We start from the raw sequence: 18,911 nt of genomic DNA on the forward strand, positions 1-18,911 counted from the left end.
TCTTCACCATTAAAAGAGGGACAAAAACAATAAACAGCATGATAGCTCAAAAAGTTTTGGACGTGCTCAGAGAAAACTAGGTGGATGAGTTGGTCAGATGACAGAATAACAACAACAACAACAACATGCATTTTAAAGGCCATTTTCCCTACTCGAGCGGGGGTTAGCCTTGCGGTCCCCATGACAATCTTCTCCATTTTGCCCTATTTTCTGCATCTCTCCTTGTTAACCCCCTTGCCCGCATTTCTTCTTCCACCATTTTTAGCCAAGTCTTTCTCGGTCTTCCCCGTCTTCTACTTCCTTCTACATTCATTTCCATCACTCTTCTCAACCAGTCACTTTCATCCTTCCTCAACACATGACCAAACCATCTCAACCTGTTCCTCTTCACAGCATCAATCACAGGCTCTATTCCCATCATCTCTATTCATCATCATCATCATCTCCTAGCGAGTATGATATGCACCTTACCATGAATGCAAAGTGTAGGCCACCTTCACGGGCCCCTTAAATTTCTATATAGGGCCTATATATTTAATTTCACATTTTCTGTGTGTCATAAATGTAGATGAACAGAATAAGAACAAGATAAGAACAGATGAACAGATGAACAGATGAACAGATGAACAGAATAAGAACAGATGAACTTAGATGACAGAATAAGCTGATTAGATTTTGTTTAAGGTAATTTGGGGCCTCTAGGTGCTACGGTTTGGCCGTGAAAAAGAACACATAAACATACAAACGCACAAACAAACATTTGAAAATATTTACAAGATTTGAAGTTGGTATCCTAGCATCATGAGCTTTGTGCTCAGTTGGGATCACCAGACAAGGAACCGAAGACTGTTTACCTCGGCTTTGGATGAACAGTATGGGTAGTTCTCGGACGACGTGTGATCTGGTAGTCAATGTGAGTAAATACCACAGATTATGTATGATGCATCGTCTTGACAAATGCCAAACGCTATTAACTTCCTGAAAATGAAATTTTGACTTTTTATGAAGGAACGATGAATGTAAATATTTGTTTCATTTTGGGTATTAAAGCGGCGTTACATGGAATTTTTTGGCTTTTTCAAAGAAACTTAGTTGAGAGAGACCTTTTTAATAACGTTTATTTGTTTTTGGGGATTGGTTGGTAATTAATGAATGAATGATCATTTTGAGGCCATTTTTGCCTGCGAGAGCGGGGGTTAGCCCCCGTAAGCCATGGTAAGAGGTCGATATTTTGTTGTATTCTCCCCTCGGTGTTTACCAAATACCACGTGTTCTGCCATTAATTAACTCCTTCTGGTGAAAATCCCAAAAGTCCAGAATCACTGCTCACCTTCACCTCATTCGTCCCTCCCCCTCCCACCACCTGTGGAACGAGAGTAGTATGACAATGAGAGTGCTGACGTACTGTAATTACCATACTACTATAATGAAGTGAATGGGGGAAAAAAAGGAAAAGACTTTTTAAGCATTCCCAAAAGTGTGATCTGGTAGTCAATGGCCTGTCCATGGCATGTGAATCTGCCTCCTCCGGTGAACTTTACCACACGAGGGTATGACAGCTCCACCCTTTTACCGTGCAAGGGCTATCAGATAAGTTGAGCAGCCGAACCACCAACATAGGCACACGAGTGCCCCAACATCCATCCTTCGGCCCCCTGTGAGGACCATGGCTCCACTAGCCCAAGCTGGCCAATGTGGTGAGCACCTGCTGCCAACTCCACCATTCCCACGCCCTCGGACCTGTAAGGCACGGTCACAGTGCGCGGCATCCCCCAGGCACGTCCCCTGCACTTCCTCAGATCCCCCAGTCCGACCAAATGCAGCCCCTCAGTGCCCAACCACAAATAACCTTGCCCAGGGTTTGTTTGTTTTTGTATACAAGATTGAGGCTCGTGAAAGAGCTAACATTAATCACACAAAAAATCAAATGGACACATAAAACTTATAATAAGGGGAGAGGTAGACAAGATGGGGAGAGAGGGGGAAGCACACAAACACAACATTTGAGAGCAGGGACATCGAGAGATCTGTGAGAGGGAGAGGGCTTGGGGGGGAGGAGGCATGGGAAGGTGAGGGGGGGGGGGGGGTGGGACAAGTATAAAACACATGGACACTGCAAGGACTTCCAGGAAAGAAGTTGGTATTTCAAGAAAGTGGATCTGGGGTGAATTAACAGGTGTAGAAAAGATCATGGTTTTGGTTGTGGGAAGATAGATGGTGGTGAACAGCTGTTTTAAAGACCTGGAGGGAGGAGTGGGACTGAAGAGAGTGAGGGAGTTTGTTCCAGAGGCGTGAGAAAAGAGGAATGAAAGAGTGAAGGTGAGCAGAGAGTCTTGATTTTGGCAGTTTAACCACAAGAGGGTTGCTGGCAGATCTTGTGCGACCTGTCGGAATATTTGGGGGACAGAGCACAGAGAGAGCTTGGGGAGCAAGGCCGGAAAGGAGTCTGTAGAAGACAGAAAGACCACCAACCTGCCTGCGGTGAGTGAGTGAAAGGCCCTTGGAGTTAGCTTCATCGCGAGAGATGCCAATGATTCTGAAAGCTTTGGTTTCAACAGCATGAAGCCAAGCTAGGTGTGAGGCAGGAGCACCGGCCCAGAGGGGAGAACAGTATTCCATTGAGCTGCAGATGAAAGCCTTGTATGTGGTGAGGAGCTCAGGTGTGCCAAGGAAGGACTTAGCACGACGGAGAATGCCCAGTCGGCGACTGGTTTTGGAGGCCAGCTTGGAAATGTGGTTTTCCCAGGAAAGATCATGGCAGATAGTGATACCCAAAAGCTTCAGTGACAGAACTTCCTGGAGAGGATTGTTAAGAAAGTAGATGAGAGGGTTGTCCAGTCGGTATTTTTGGAGAGACATAGTAAGAGTGTGAGATTTGTCAGGATTGAAAGACATGTTCCACTTGTTTGACCAGTCTGTGATTTTGTCCAGGTTTTGCAGAGAGTGAGGAGGCTGCAGACTGCCGATCTGAGGGATGAGGAATGGAGCGGCAGAGAGTGGATTCATCAGCAAAGAGATAGAGAGCATTTTCGAGAGAGTCGGAGAGATCATTGATGAAGACCAGAAAAAGCACATGGCCCAGAACACTGCCTTGGGGAACTCCAGCCTGAACAGGAAGGGGAGATGAGAGAAATCCATTCAGGGCCGCACGTTGACGACGACTAGAGAGGAAGTCCGCAAGCCATGCGTGGAGATTTCCATGGATACCATAGGAGGAGAGTTTGGTGAGCAGAGCAGGATGCCAGGCCGTATCGAAGGCATGTGATATGTCAAGGGAGACAGCTCTGATTTCCTGTTTGGCATTGAGGACCTCCATCCATTGTTGAGACAGCAGAAGCAGCATGTCCAGAGTAGAATGACCTGGTCTGAATCCAAATTGATGATCGGAGATCAAGCCATTGGAGAAGAGGAAGGATTTGATATCCCAAGCAATGATGGATTCCATGACTTTGCTTATAATTGGGAGCAGGCTGATTGGTCTGTAGTTGCAAGGATCTGTTTTTGCACATTTTTTGTGTAAAGCGGTAATGTTTGCTTATTTCCAAGATGCTGGCAGATGACCTTGAGGAAAAGAGAGGGTGAAGAGAACAGAGAGAGGGTGAGATAGAGTGGCAGAGCAGGATTTTAGGACCCGTTGGCTGATGCCGTCTGGTCCAGTTGCAGAATCAGAGTCGAGGTTTGACAAAAACTTCTCCACCTTGTCAGGAGAGAAGGACACAGATTCCAGGAGCAGCTGAGTTCAACTGGGTAAGGTGGGTACAGAGAGACATTGGTTTGGGACACAAGATTATGAGGCAAGCACATTGTGGAGGTATTCAGCTTTGTCATGTGCGGTGTCAACTGTGTAGCCATTTGAGGTAAGGGAGGGGATGGAGGAGGAACAAACGCCAGAAACAGGTTTGACCAGACGCCACCAGGATTTGGAGGAAGGAGACAGGTTTGAGAGTTCATTCTTGAGTGTGGAGAGATAGTGCTTCCTGGCTCTCCTGAGGGTAGACACACTTGTTCCGAGCTTGGTGGAAGGAACTGAGATTGCCTTCAGTTGGATTAGCCTTCCAAGAGGCAAAGGCAAGTTGTTTCAGGGCAACTGCCTCACCACAAGATTCAGTGTACCATGGACGAGAGGAAGGGTAAGACAACTGAAGACAAGATGGGATAAATCTGTGCATGAGAGAGAGCAGTTTTCTTTGGAAGAATTCCCAGGAAGAATTGATGTCAGAGGCAGTAGAGATGGGAGACCAGTCCAGATGATTGATGGCTGCTTGAAGACCGTGCCAGTCAGCCTGAGTGAAATGCCAGACTCGTCGACGCTGAGGAGGCCCTCTGAGAATGACCAGAGAGATATCCACTTTAACAAGCACATGATCAGAAGAACTGATTGGAGCAGAAGAAGAGCAGCAGACATTTGTTTCGTCGACAGTTGTGCTCCACCAGGAGACTCAATCCCAGAAGACATGGTCTGCACACCTCAGCCCTCCATAACACCACATTGACCTCCAGTCTGGCCGAAACTCCATCCCTACAACCCGCGGCCCAATATTGGAGCAATCGCCACCGTATCCAGTTGGAGGCTGTGTCCTGCTTACCTATCAATTTTGTCCCAGCCTCCAACACTTGTTTCTAACACACTCGGGTCTATAATGGTGTCACTGGCCCCAGTGTCCACCACAGCTTCACAAAATTCCCCTTCAATTTTGCATGTAACCCTCAGATTACCCGTGCCAATGTTTCCACAAGTCACTATTTTCACCGAAGAAGGGTGGTGCTTTCACCAAAGAAGTATGTCCCAGGTGCTCAGCCGCTCTTGAAACGTTTCATCCATACTCTCCCCAGTCAATTGCGGCCCCCATAGGCCTTTACTAATAAACACCCGCTCTTGCTCTGTAATTTGGGCTTCCAACCCTTTTACCTCTTCAGTCAATTCACCCCCCCTGTTGTTTAAAGAGTCCCCATTCCTCTACCTGTTGTCGCATTCTGGCATCCACGCAGGTCCGATAGCCATCCAGGTCCTCAGTTACTTTATTGATATTGTATTAGTGGCCCAAATTTTGTCTTCCAACTTTTCCCCCATTCGGACAGCCTGGGTCCGCCAACATAGGCCCACGATTTTATATATTACCCTCTTCGATTTTCAACACCATTTCCTCCCGTTTTGACTCGTATTCTATCCACATTGCCTTCTCCATTTCCCCGAATTTAGTCTCCATTTGTATCTCGAATTCTCTCAGTCTGTCCATAATTTGATTATTCATTCTCCCCTCTATTTTATCAATTTGTTCTCCCAATGCTTGTGTTATTTCCCCAATTTTGCTTTCCAAATGTTCATTCATCTCTCCATTCATCATTCATTCATCATGTTCATCTGCTCTCCGCTCTGGGCTGGTGCTCCTGCCTCATACCTAGCTCGTCTTCACGCTGTTGAAACCAAAGCGTTCAGAATCATTGGAATCTCCCGCGATGAAGCTAACTCCGAGGGCCTTTCACTCACTCACCGCAGACAGGTTGGTGGTCTTTCCGTCTTCTACCGATTCCTCTCTGGCCTTGCCCCCCCAGCTCTCTCTCTGGGCTCTGTCCCCCAAATATTCCTACAGGTCGCACAAGATCTGCCTGCAACCCTCTTATGGTTAAACTGCCAAAATCAAGACTCTGCTCACCTTCACTCCTTCATTCCTCTTTTCTCACCACCTCTGGAACAAACTCCCTCACTCTCTTCAATTCCACTCCTCCCTCCAGGTCTTTAAAACAGCTGTTCACCACCATCTTTTATCTTCCCCCATCCAAAACCTTGATCTTTTCTACCCCCGCTAATTTCATCCCAAATCCACTTTTTTGAAATACCAACTTCTTTCCTGGAAATCATTGGTGTCCTTGTGTTTTATACTTCTCCCCCACGCCTCCTCCCCCCAAGCCCTCTCCCTCCCACACATCTCCCGATGTCCCTGCTCTCAAATGTTGTGTTTGTGTGCTTCCCCTTCTCTCTCCATCTTGTTTACCGCTCCCTCTTTTTATATATTTTGTTTGTCCGTTTGATTTTTTTGTGTGATAAATGTTAGCTCTTTCACGAGCCTCGATTCTGTATACAAAAAAAAAAAAAAAAAATCTCCCGCCTTTCATTCCTTTGTTCGCTCATTCGTTAATTCATACCTTTTATTTTTTCCTCCAATCGTTCATTAATTCCCTCAATTTTGTTTTCCAAGCCCTTCATTCCATCAATTTTACTTTATCTGTAACAAGACCTGGTTGGTCATCGCAGCTGTTCCCTGTGTCTCAGGCTCCCTCATTGTGGAGGAGGGTGGTCTAACGCTCGGGACGAGGGAGGTTCCAATCCTACCCTCATAAAACTCTACCCCGACCCGCTTCCTTGCGCTTTGGAACCTTCTAGATCTAGATGCTCTGCCATTTCGTACACGTCCACCATTACGTGATGAGGAGCTTCTCCGCGCGCGCTGAATTTACCTCAGAAAAAAACTTTTCTTTAATTTTCGAAAACGCGATGTAGCGTTTTCGCACACCAATTGACTAAAAATTCGGACACCCCAGTACTACAATGGATCCTCCCTCCGAGGGAGAGAGGTGATCGTTGAAATTTGAATTCCAAAGGCTGAGTGCAATTTGCACTCGGCGAATGTCGCACTCGTTCCCCAGACACCGAGTGTCCATCGTGTCCGAATCGCACTACCTGACACCAAATGTCCTGTCCGTGGCTTATGAAGACCGGCCTCAGACAAATAGCTGAAACGAGCTTTAACTCCAAGGCGTATTTCGAACCTTGGTGGGATTGCCTTTGGCGTGCGCGGGAAAGGCCCGAAGCCTTATCTAATTGGAAACACACGGGGTTAATCCGAACCCTACAGACACAGAAACACAACACAGTTGAACATGCAACACAAATCAATTTATTAAAATGAAGCAAGGAATTTAAAAAATGAACATAATGGTAAAATGAACATATCGAAATGAGACGTCTCCACTCAGTCGTAAACAAACAAGGGGGAAAGATAAATAAAAATAACTTCCCTTACCGTAGGGCTGACCCTCAGCTCTGGCTCCAAAGTGCATCGAGGGCGCGTTGGTCGTTGCTGCCGGTGTAGCCGCTTCTGCGGGACGCGCCCTGATAATGGCGCCGAACCCGCGCGTCAGAAAACGCCCAGGCGCAGGCAGGCACTCAACCAGCTCTTCCTTGCCTCCACTGCCAAGTGCAACGTCGCCCCAGCTCCCCCGAAAGACACCACAGTCAAACAACACTCCCCTCCTTCAACGTTGCAAAAACTCCACAATGCTCCGAAGGTTCTCTGCACGAGCGCGCACGAGAGGTGCGTCTTTTTTTTTCTTTCGAATGTTCGATCTCGAATGTTCGATCGCTGACGTCACACTCTGTCCAATCACCGAGCGCTACTCAATCATCCCATCGCGCCTCCACCAATCACAAAGGCCGGGCGTGGCCTCCTAGTTATAAGTCGTCGGGGGGGCGTAGTCCAATATATGTTCGGGAATGTTTGGATGACGTCGGGGTTTACTTGTCGATTGACAAATGTGCTGGGTTTCTGGCGGCGTGGTTGCCTAATGGAGCCTATCACCTGGCCGGCTGAGTTTTATACGAACGTTGTGGGAAAATTACAAGTAGCCAATACATGCTGGGGATTATTAACCATACGCCCTATAATTAATTAGCACAAAACCACCCTCCTTATGGCAACATGCAAACAATCTTATCCTGAACATTTACCCTGCCTATGTACATCGCGATGGGTTTCTTCTTCTTCACGACACTCGGAGCATGCTAATTTATATGATTCTGACTTTCCTAAGGTATTTCATTGTTACCCCCACAAATGTAACAATATCTTACCTGTTTCTTCCACGGGGACATCCGTAAGTGTATTTTTTTTCAGAAATATCCCATCTGTCTAATTTGTCCCGAGCGAATCCCCGTAGGGAACATGTCTTTTGACGTTTTGATTAACTGGTACACCAGCTCCCTGCAGGAGCGGCAGGAAGGGTCATGTTATTATCGTCTTTGGGGGTACTAGGGCATGCCCGTACTATATATAAGCTAGGACGTGCCCGTACGTGGGTGCCCGTTCCTTGCCAAAAAAAAAAAAAAAAAAAATTTTGTGTAGGGGTGTGTGTGTGTAAACATCCTAGGGCGTGCCCGTACGTGGGTGCAAAAAAACATGCGTGCAAACAACAACAAAAAAAAACTTTGAAACCACGTGGCAGTAACGACCACAGAACCCCCCCCCTCTATTTACATGAATGGTTTGGTCCATTCGCAACGACCACAGAACCCCCCCCTCTATTTACATGAAATGGTTTGGTCCATTCGCAACGCCAAAGCGAACGGCGAACGGCTAAATCGCCATAGCTCGGTAACTACTTGTCCGATTAATTTCAAACCTTGAAAAGGCACATCCTCGGGTCCCCAGCAATATACCTGGCAAGTTTCAAGTATATCGGACCGGTAGTTGTCGAGAAACAGCGGTCACAGACAAACATACACACATACACACATACACACATACACACATACACACATACACACATACACACAGAGATTAATGGAATTATAGATAGAAAAAACATGCGTGCAAACAACAACAACAAAAAAAAACTTTGAAACCACGTGGCAGTAACGACCACAGAACCCCCCCCTCTATTTACATGAATGGTTTGGTCCATTCGCAACGACCACAGAACCACCCCCCTCTATTTACATGAAATGGTTTGGTTCATTCGCAACGCCAAAGCGAACGGCGAACGGCTAAATCGCCATAGCTCGGTAACTACTTGTCCGATTAATTTCAAACCTTGAAAAGGCACATCCTCGGGTCCCCAGCAATATACCTGGCAAGTTTCAAGTATATCGGACCGGTAGTTGTCGAGAAACAGCGGTCACAGACAAACATACACACATACACACATACACACATACACACATACACACAGAGATTAATGGAATTATAGATAGATATAGATTACAGTAGATCTAGATACTGGTCCGTTATTCTGTGGTGGGTGCGATCAGCATAGAATGCTTCAAGGACGTCGGGATTCCTCCAGATTTCTTTGTTTAGTTTTAAACAGCAGTCATGACTGCACATCGGATTTTTATGTGAAAAAATAAAAAATATTTTTTCACATAAAACGGCTTTTTTGCGCGCAAAAAAATTATTTTGCTATTTTCGGAGAAAAAAAGAATTTCGCCCTTTTTCGGGAAAAATAAAATAAAATGCCCTTTTTGGTCGAAAATGTCTGGCAACGCTAAAAAAAAATTAGGGAATTTTTCGAAATTTTAAACCGATCGAAATTTTTAACTGCGTTCGAAATTTTTAACTGCGATCGATCTCAAAAACAAAACGTTGCGTCCACTTGCGTGCGTTGCGTCCCCAGCGTGTACAGCAGTGAGGCGGTGTACTACAGTGAGAGAGTGTACACAAAGTGTGAACAAGTCTCCTATCAAGATGAGTGCTGCTCTTCGTGACAAGTGGCTGAAGGAATTCAACGCTGGCGGCGATGGGGCCACCTTCAAGTACGTGTCGAGTGACACGGCTTTCTGTCGAGCTTGTGAAAAGACTTTCCGGGCGAAGCAGAAGTCTGAGCTGGCCCAACATGTCCGAGGAGACCGCCACAAGAGCAACTTGGCCTTGAAGAAGAAGAGGACGGTCACGCAAGCCACCATGGAGGACTTTGGTGGCGGAAAGAGGCACAAGTGCGACGTCGTGGCTCAGGAGCTGTGCCAGGCCATGCTGGCCGCTGGCATCCCATGGTCGAAATTGGAAAACCCTGCCCTCTGGTCGTTCCTGGAGAAGCACATCACTCTCCAGATCCCCGATGAAAGCTGGATTCGAAAGCACTACCTCGACAAGTGCTACGACGAGGCCTTGGCGGGGATCCGTGCCGACCTCGGACAGCAGCCCATCTGGCTGTCCGTCGACGAGACGACCGATTCGGCAGGTCGATATGTGGCCAACATCATCACGGGACGCTTGTCCAAGGAGGGGTACTTTCGTCCCCACCTCGTCCAGTGCATGTTTCTGGAGAAGACCAACTCCGGGGAGATCGTGCGTGCAGTCAATGACACGCTGCGCTATCTTTGGCCTGATTTCAAGCCGGAGTGCCTCAAGGTCCTCGTCAGCGACGCCGCGGCCTATATGATCAAGGCCGGCCATGCCCTGAAGGAACTCTTTCCGGACTTGCTGCATGTGACTTGCGTTGCCCACGCGCTCCACCGTGTCTGCGAGACGGTCCGAGAAATGTTCAAGGACGTCAACGACCTGATTGCCACGACGAAGAAGGTGTTCGTCAAAGCCCCGTCGCGTGTTGTCTTTTGGAAGGAGCAGCAGCCCAATCTTTCTCTCCCCCCGGAGCCCATTCTGACTCGGTGGGGGACGTGGATCGACGCCGCGGTGTTTTACGCCGAGCACTTCGAGGCCGTCAAGGACATTGTGGACCAGCTGAACGATGACGACGCGATGGCAATCCGGAGTGCCAAGGACCTGTTCGGAAAGGCGGACATCAAGCTCAGTTTGGTCTTCTTAAATGCCCACGTGTCGTTCATCCCGAAGATCCTTAAGCAGCTGGAGGAGGCCGGCATGGAGCTGGCCAAGGCCTTCCAGCTCCTTGATCAGGCCAAGGAGGAGCTCGAAAAGATCCGAGGCTGCCGTAAGGAGATCCTGCTCACCAAGTTCAAGGCGGTGCTGCAGCGCAATCCCGACATTGGTGTGCTGAGGACAGTGGCTTTGATCCTGGATGGAGATCAGCACGGATCTGAGGTTGGTGTGCCGGCTGGAGTCAAGCTTGCCGACATCCCCCTCTTGAGGTACTGCCCCATCGTCAGCGTCGACGTGGAAAGGTCCTTCTCCGTCTACAGAAACGTCCTCACCGACCGCCGACACCACCTCACCAAGGAGAACATTACCAAGATAATGATTTCAAACACCTACTTTAACCGTTCCTAAAAGGGTCTTGTCAATTTCTTCTAGTCCTCTACTTATCAAACAATGCGGTTGCAATAAAGGTACCTGAACGTCACTTTTTACCTGTTTACTAGCCCAGAGTGCTTAATGTTGTGCAGGAAAAAGCTTACCATTTTTTGTTCTTTTTTTGACTGATTTCTGAAAAACTTGGTAATAATAAAAAATGAATAAAACGGGGGAAAAAAATATTTCGGGATTTTTTCACATAAAAAAAATATATTTCCGCTTTTCAAAACATAAAAGGCCTATTTTCTTAACATAAAAATCCGTAGTGACACACTCCTGTTTTGTCATAAACAGTCATAAAACAGTCATAAAAAACATGACTCATGTCATGACACACTCCTGTTTGACTACATATTCTCCTGACTAATAACCTCTTTCTGCTATTCTTTCCGTTCTGGTACATCCTGATCCGTCCTGTGTTCTTCATCCTCCTTTAACTTTTACACTGTATACACAAAAAATCTCTTGGTTACCCTACCTAGCCGAAGTCTGCCGTTCACTTCTGACAGGCGAACAACCTGAGAATGTGAATTTATTTATCGTGTTGGAGCTGCTGAATCAGACCTCAACCGCACTCTAAGGTGGTGAGTGAGCAGTGGAACGTGGTCTCAAAGCGTGTCCAAGAAGACCAGACCACTTGTGGCCCGCAGTCCAGGCAGGAATTTGTAATTTGTTCAGGGTGCCTACTCGTTCAGGGTTCAGGGTGTTCAGGGTGCCTAGGAGAGTGATGGCTCTCCTACTCTTCACAAGAGACATGGTGGGATCTTCAACGTCCACCAATGACTGGTGCTGTTCGACGGGTCAGCCGGCTTAACGTCCATCAAATGTACGAAGCACATATTGATGCCTCACCTTGCAGGTGAAACCCCAGGATGACAGTGTATATCTGGGTCGAGACAAGTCCAGGCCGGACAGACAGTAGGTGATTGTGTGCCCCTCTTGGTTATTGATCAATTTTGGGCTGGAAGGATAACCATGACATACTTGCTTTGTGTGTGGAACATCTGCAGCAGCCATGATGGTTGAGAACACTGACCGATCCGACGTTTATAAAATGAAATCCCTTCTAGACTTTCTACAATTAGTGCCCACAATTTTTAATGCTACCACAAAGTTTCTTCGACCCCTATGAGTACGAAACCACCATTTAGAATTTCTTTTTCTTTTTCTGCCTGCACACCAAATACACCCAATTTGAGATTTCTCGAAGCCAGCTGGGACTTTCAAAATTTAGTTTTGCATGAATAATGTGAATAAAAAGCTTCTGTGGTTGACATATTTTTTTGACCGAGACCTAATTTTTAAGGTCATGACTTAATTATATTAATTTTAACATCTTTCACCATAACTTGATTAAGATTTGTCCGATCAAAACAACATTTCTCTCTTATAGGTAGCCTAGACTAAAGTGCATTTACACCTAATTTGCATCATACCCCTCCGGGTTAAAGGTCAAGGTCAAATGGCAGTCTGAAGAAAAAGTTTGTCACCGTCAGTTTTGCCAATGCGGAATCTTGAAGACTGCTTGGCCTTCAAAGACAAGACATTCAATAGTTTACCTGCACTGAAATTGTGCACCTGATATTTGTTGTGTGTCCTTAACCAATTTTTTTTCGGATTGTTTTTCGAACAAAAAAAAAACCTTTTTGATCATAACTTGAATAATTTTCCTCCGATTTTCATGATGTTGAGTTTTATGGACAGATGGCGACACGTTTTCTTATTTTACACTCTATTCCTAAGTGTTGAAGGTCAAGGTCATATGACGGTCCGAAAATAATATGGCCATATATGAATCGTGGGATAAGTCGCGGGCGGTCGCCAAGGGTAAGCCTCCCCCGGCTTACCATTGGCGATTGCTTTGTGATCACAGATATCTAGTTTATTTTGTATTTTCTTCATGTTGCTTTCATTGTTCTGTCCTTCTGTTTTTTGTGTTGGTTTTTTTTTCTTCTATCTATCGACAGTAAACATTCACTGTTCATGGCGGTCTGTTTACATATGTCATGTTTTCCACTTTTCTTGTACTTGCACCTGAATGAACACCTTCACCTGCTCTGTTCGGTCCGCAGCCAGAGAGCAATGTGCAAGACTCGGCCACTGAGGCCCGGCTTCTGCTTATGCCCATCGCCGTGTGCTCCTTCAATGTGGTAGCCCCACTCTTGTTCTCGATCCTGTCGCTTCTCGAAGACTACAAGTACCCTCGTCACTACATAGCCGTCAACATTTTTAGGTGAGTTTTCGATCGTTATTCCTCGTGCTTCATCACGTTTGTTTGGCATGGTGGACATTTTGCTTCCAGTATTGTCATTTCTAATGCCAAGTATCGTTTGCCAATAACCTCGTAGAAACGTCATCCTGAGGCTGTGTATCCTCGGCATCCTGTGTTATTACTGGCTGCACGATGTGGCAAAGGAGAAGCGATCCAACGTCACACTTGTTGAGCCTGACGTAACGGTAAAAGGGGAGGGATATCTGTCGGATTTTGTCATCTGCTATAGGCATTGGTGGTTCTCTGTTGGAAGATGTGTAGATTGGAACTGCATATGAGTGAAGTCACGAAAAATGCAACACTTATGTAAAAATCAGCAGTGGAAAATTTTCTACCTTTAAACAGTTTGTCTGTTGCTTTATTTTAGAGTATGAGGGTCCACGTGTACAAAAATAATGATTAGAAGATAACGACTTGCCTTGCTTTTAAAATGTAGGCTTGTGAATTAGACAATTCAATATCTTATGTCACGTCTGTCACACTGATAAGATCATGTGCCTAGCAATGTTTACCTCTAATTAATATTATTTTCTTGGCATTTGAAGATGCAGAGGGGTGAAAACTATCAGAAAAAAATACTAAGTGTAAGTCTGTGATGGAAAAATGTAACATTGGTTTGCTGGTGTTGCCATATTGTGTCCCTCTACCACAATCTACCATGAAAGGTTTTCCTCTGGCAAATTTTAGGGGTCATGAGCACAAAATACTCTCAAAATCTATTGTATGCCTCATGTCTTTATACGATATACCCCTCTTAGTTCACCAAGTACAGTGTATTTTAACATTAAAGGCAATATCACCTCAGTGTGACGGACGTGACATAAGCGACAATGTATGGAAATCATAAGATACTTGTTACTTTTCCATAATAAATGATAGTTTGCATGACAGAAATTCTTTACATGATACCAGTCTTTCTAAAATCTATGAAAGCTGAGAACAAATAACAGAAACACATCAAACATGTCAGTTGTAAACTGTGACAACCTGACAACATGAAATTACATCAAGGTAACTGAAAATCTAATTTTGACACTCAACAAGGATAGTGTATCAACAATAAATGGCTATTTTCCACATTACTTGCATTATGCACCACCATGTCAAGCCAATGACATGGCAACGCGCCATCTCATAACGCGCCATTGACCGAGTGGTTCACACCAACCGGAGCTGTTTTCGGATGACGTGCTGATGTCCTTGGACTTCGCGCCAGGCTCCGGGCCGACTGGGCCGATGTGGTGTGGTGCTGACCGGGCCGATGTGGTGTGGTGCTGACCGGGCCGCCGTTGTGTGGTGCTGACCGGGCCGATGTGGTGTGGTGCTGACCGGGCCGATGTGGTGTGGTGCTGACCGGGCCGCCATGGTATGGTGCTGACCGGGCCGCCGTTGTGTGGTGCTGACCGGGCCGATGTGGTGTGGTGCTGACCGGGCCGATGTGGTGTGGTGCTGACCGGGCCGATGTGGTGTGGTGCTGACCGGGCCGACGTGGTGTGGTGCTGACCGGGCCGACGTGGTGTGGTGCTGACCGGGCCGACGTGGTGTGGTGCTGACCGGGCCGACGTGGTGTGGTGCTGATCGGGCCGACGTGGTGTGGTGCTGACCGGGCCAATGTGGTGTGGTGCTGACCGGGCCGACGTGGTGTGGTGCTGACCGGGCCGACGTGGTATGGTGCTGACCAGGCCACCATGGTATGGTGCTGACCGGGCCGCCGTTGTGTGGTGCTGACCGGGCCGATGTGGTGTGATGCTGACCGGGCCGACGTGGTGTGGTGCTGACCGGGCCGACGTGATGTGGTGCTGACCGGGCCGACGTGGTGTGGTGCTGACCGGGCCGACGTGATGTGGTGCTGACCTAGATAACATCTTGTTTCATTATAACTTTAAGTACATCTATCTATAATTCCAGTAATCTCTGTGTGTGTGTGTGTGTGTGCATGTCTGTGTGTCTGTGTGTCTGTGTGTTTGTCTGTGACCGCTGTTTCTCGACAACCACGGGTCCGATATACTTTAAACTTGCCAGGTATATTGCTGGGGACCTGAGGATGTGCCTTTTAAAGGTTTCATATTAATCGGAGAAGTAGTTACCGAGCTATGTCCAAAAAACGATTCAACCAATCAGAGAGCAGCGAGCTATCACGTGTGCCGAACGTGGCGAACAGACTCTGCCTCGGACGGCACATTTGAGAGCGTATTCATTTATTTCACGTTGGCAAACTATGTTGGCGTTAAACTATGTTTTAAAACTAATTAAAACTAATTTGCGATTCATCGTAACTGCGATATGCGACCTTCCGGACAGTCAAATGAGGACGTCACTTCCGGACTTACGGATAGTCATAGTGACGACGTACTGATGCTGAACGTGGCGAGCAGACGCTGTAAGGTACGATCGATTGTAGTACACGTTTATAATAACTCTGCCGATACAGGCCCGATTAACTGCAGCGTCATCCGAGCTGCGGCGTCGGGACGATACATTCATTGTACGGTCACATCACGCACTTACGGGCACGCCCATGCATGCATGGGCGAAGACATTTTTTTTTTTTTTTTTTGGCAAGGAACGGGCATCTACGTACGGGCACGTCCTAGTGTATTTAAATGCATGAAAGTAGTACCGTTTGTCATTTCTGGTACTTATGTCACAGCGTGACGGATGTGACACTTCAGGGGACGGAATCATTATTTTCCCCTTCTACAAATTAACATGAAGGCACAAATTAATCATTTGATGTTTGAGAATAGCTAATGGTTGAAGCTGTCTCAGGCATATTTTTTCATATTTTTGTAACTCTTACTTTTTGAATAAATTAGGGTGTGACGGACGTGACATAAGGGGACGGAAATTTTTTGATGATTTTCTCATACAAATTTTTTTATGATGTGATATGTTTATTGAATTTTACTTATAGACTTCAACAGAGAATGGTATCTACAACAGAAAAATGCAAAAGATATAGTTATTCTGTTACCATTTGTAAAGGAGTAGAGTGATAAATTAGTACCACTCAAATTGAGCCTACTTTGAAAATAGCGCCATCTTCCCATCTCAATTACTCCGCAATGAAGAGGGGTAGAACGATAATTTTTTCACTGAAATAAACCTTAGCATTTAAATTTTACATAAAAAAATAAGGAGACACCTCAAAACCTTCCTGCTAATAATAGTTGATCAAAGAAATGTCATAGTCTAACTACTTTACATTTTAATGCCAAAAATACCCCCTTTTTTGGCCTTTAACCTGTCATGCAAGAACCAAAAATTGTTATATTGCACTGAAGTTGTCTCTGCAGGTAGAGGAGACCCCATTACACATACAACAAGTGTAAAATAGTGGATATTTTATTTGTAATAAGAAAATATCAAGCCCTGTATTGAGGAAAATGAAAGTGTTCCATTTTTCGTGACTTCACTTATATTCATTTTATTTGCTGTGGTCTAAGGCTCGTGGAGGAGGTTTGTACGTACATCGCATGCAGGCCAAAGACATTGAGAGACGTCAAAGTACTTGGACATGAATTTGCAAGGATATTGGTAAACGACACAACATGTGGAATTTGAACCTGGGATCCCACCATCTTGCGCTATGCTCTCATTGGTCACACGAAGTGGGGTGACCCAGTTTGTAACAGAGATGCTTGTGAATTGCAGACTGACTTTCCCTGGAGTACGGTGTGACTTAACGTCGAGTAAACGTGTTTTTATTTTTTATTTTTTATTTCAACACGATGATGATGTCACGGAAACTTTGGCACATGAGGAGGCCATTTTTGGTGATTGTATGCTATATCGACGCTCCCATTTGATCATTCATTTGCTTATCTTCTCCGCATCTTTATCTTTACCTTCCAATTGCTATGCAACAGAAGTCCGAAGCGCAGCTCTATCTTTGGCGAGATGTTGTGCTTTAGCATTGAAGGGTGTCCAACACCCTTTAGGGCCATCATCTGGTATCCCGATTCAGTTTAGTATCTCGTATGTACCGGTAGCTGAGCTTCCTTGGCTGCCTTCGCCTTCCAGGCCCCTTCAGGTATGATGGTGGTGACCAATGCTTCTACTGAGATTCTTATCTGTTGACTTCTGTGCCAGTGTGAGTTTCTGTAGCTTAAAAAAAAACAAAAAACCTTTTTACCAGAATTCATTGCTGGCCCATTGCCTTAAACCTCCGACCTGGAGGGCCAGTTTTTTAATTTTATTTTTAAGATTTCCTGATCTAGAAAGTTTGCTAAAAGAAGCGAAGGTGCCCCTTCTTCCTAATTGATCACTATTAACTTGTATCTGGAGGACTTGAGATCAGAATTACCTTATTCCAGGTGGACTGCCAACCAAGGCTCAAGGGCCCCATTGCCTCAGCTTTTCAGGTGGCCTTTGCTCACCTGGTTCCCCGTCACTGTATCGGTGACATTTCCTGATGACACCCTTAAATCTACGGATGTCCTGCCACATCCTGAATGGAAGTACCACCAGTTGGTCCTGGACTGCTTATTCGATAGCCTTGGCTAACCTGTATATCAAGAGGCCATTGCCCTCTCTGTTACTTGGGGACTCGTCTGTCTGGAGATAGAATCTTTATTTTATTTGAATCGAGTTATATATTTAACACTGTAGAACACAAATCGCCTTTTAGCACTTTTGAAGCCCATCTGTATAGCAGCAATTGGACAAACAATTCCGGGATTTTACGTCATTTCAACCAATCAAATTTTCCGCTTGCAGACCCCACCCATGTCATTGTTTATCAAGACTGCGTGGTGTGGTAAGTTGTTCTATAAACTCCAGCGATTATAATTGTGCCAAATTATATATTTTATTTGTTTTCTTTTTGTTTCTACCCCTGCCTATGACGTGCTTTCCCCAGTGCTGGGAAACTTTTGTCGGGCAGGACTTGTATCGTCTTGTCATTATGGACTTCCTGTTCAGCCTGCTGGGCACGTTCTTTGGCGAGTTTGTGTGGCGGTGAGTTTACTTGTGTATTTATTTGGTTTCGATGAAATTGTAGAAGTTTGTCTGAAAGCCGAGGCAATTAACCAGAACGCCGCTGCTTTACTCTTGCCCCCACGTCAACGAAATCGATAGAGACAATTGATCATTGTCTTGCAGCCTTGTGGCAACATTCCACTCCAAGCAAGGGCAGAAACTCGAGTCTCGCAAGCCAGAGTTTGACATCGCTCGCAACGTGCTCGACCTCATCTATGCACAGACACTTGCCTGGTGAGATGGATTCCCCTCCCTTGCTCGTGGTTAATACAATTTGGCCGAGCCGTGGCCCATGTAATCCCATGGTTTCGGCCGTGGAAGGTTGTAATCGACGGTGCCCTTGCGCATTTGTTTGTTTTATCCATCTGATGTTTCTTCCTTTTCCACAGGCTTGGTGTGTTTTTTGCACCCCTCCTGCCTGTCATACAGATTATCAAGCTTGTCATAATCTTCTATATAAAGAAGGTACGGCAGCTTTTGCAGGTTGTTGGGTTTCGAAGCCGGGGACGGGCGGCAGATCAGTGCGAGATATTTCACAAGTAACCATTGTAGTAATCTCTTTGATAACTTTCTTGCTTGTTTCCTCATTAACTCGCTTTTCTGCCCTCCAATCACCAATGGCATACCCGGGCTCGTGTTGTTTACGGAGTTAGCGCATATTATGTTGTCTGAAATTA

The 18,911-nt window shown here is 45.9% G+C and overlaps 1 protein-coding gene across 5 annotated transcripts in view; it reads left to right on the plus strand.

The window, feature by feature from the left end:
• Nucleotides 1-18,911, plus strand: part of LOC137427844 (transmembrane channel-like protein 5) — a 169,982-nt gene that overhangs the window by 140,094 nt on the left and 10,977 nt on the right. For all 5 annotated transcript variants that reach the window (XM_078777722.1, XM_068117611.2, XM_068117610.2 and 2 more), the window contains 5 exons: nucleotides 13,055-13,215; nucleotides 13,331-13,439; nucleotides 18,116-18,213; nucleotides 18,358-18,468; nucleotides 18,624-18,699. In XM_078777722.1, the coding sequence (XP_078633848.1) occupies nucleotides 13,055-13,215; nucleotides 13,331-13,439; nucleotides 18,116-18,213; nucleotides 18,358-18,468; nucleotides 18,624-18,699 (555 nt within the window). The remainder of the gene's footprint in view (nucleotides 1-13,054; nucleotides 13,216-13,330; nucleotides 13,440-18,115; nucleotides 18,214-18,357; nucleotides 18,469-18,623; nucleotides 18,700-18,911) is intronic.

The sequence above is a fragment of the Myxine glutinosa genome, chromosome 5, assembly GCF_964187855.1.
Source record: "Myxine glutinosa chromosome 5, kmMyxGlut1.1, whole genome shotgun sequence".
Classification (NCBI taxonomy): domain Eukaryota; kingdom Metazoa; phylum Chordata; class Myxini; order Myxiniformes; family Myxinidae; genus Myxine; species Myxine glutinosa.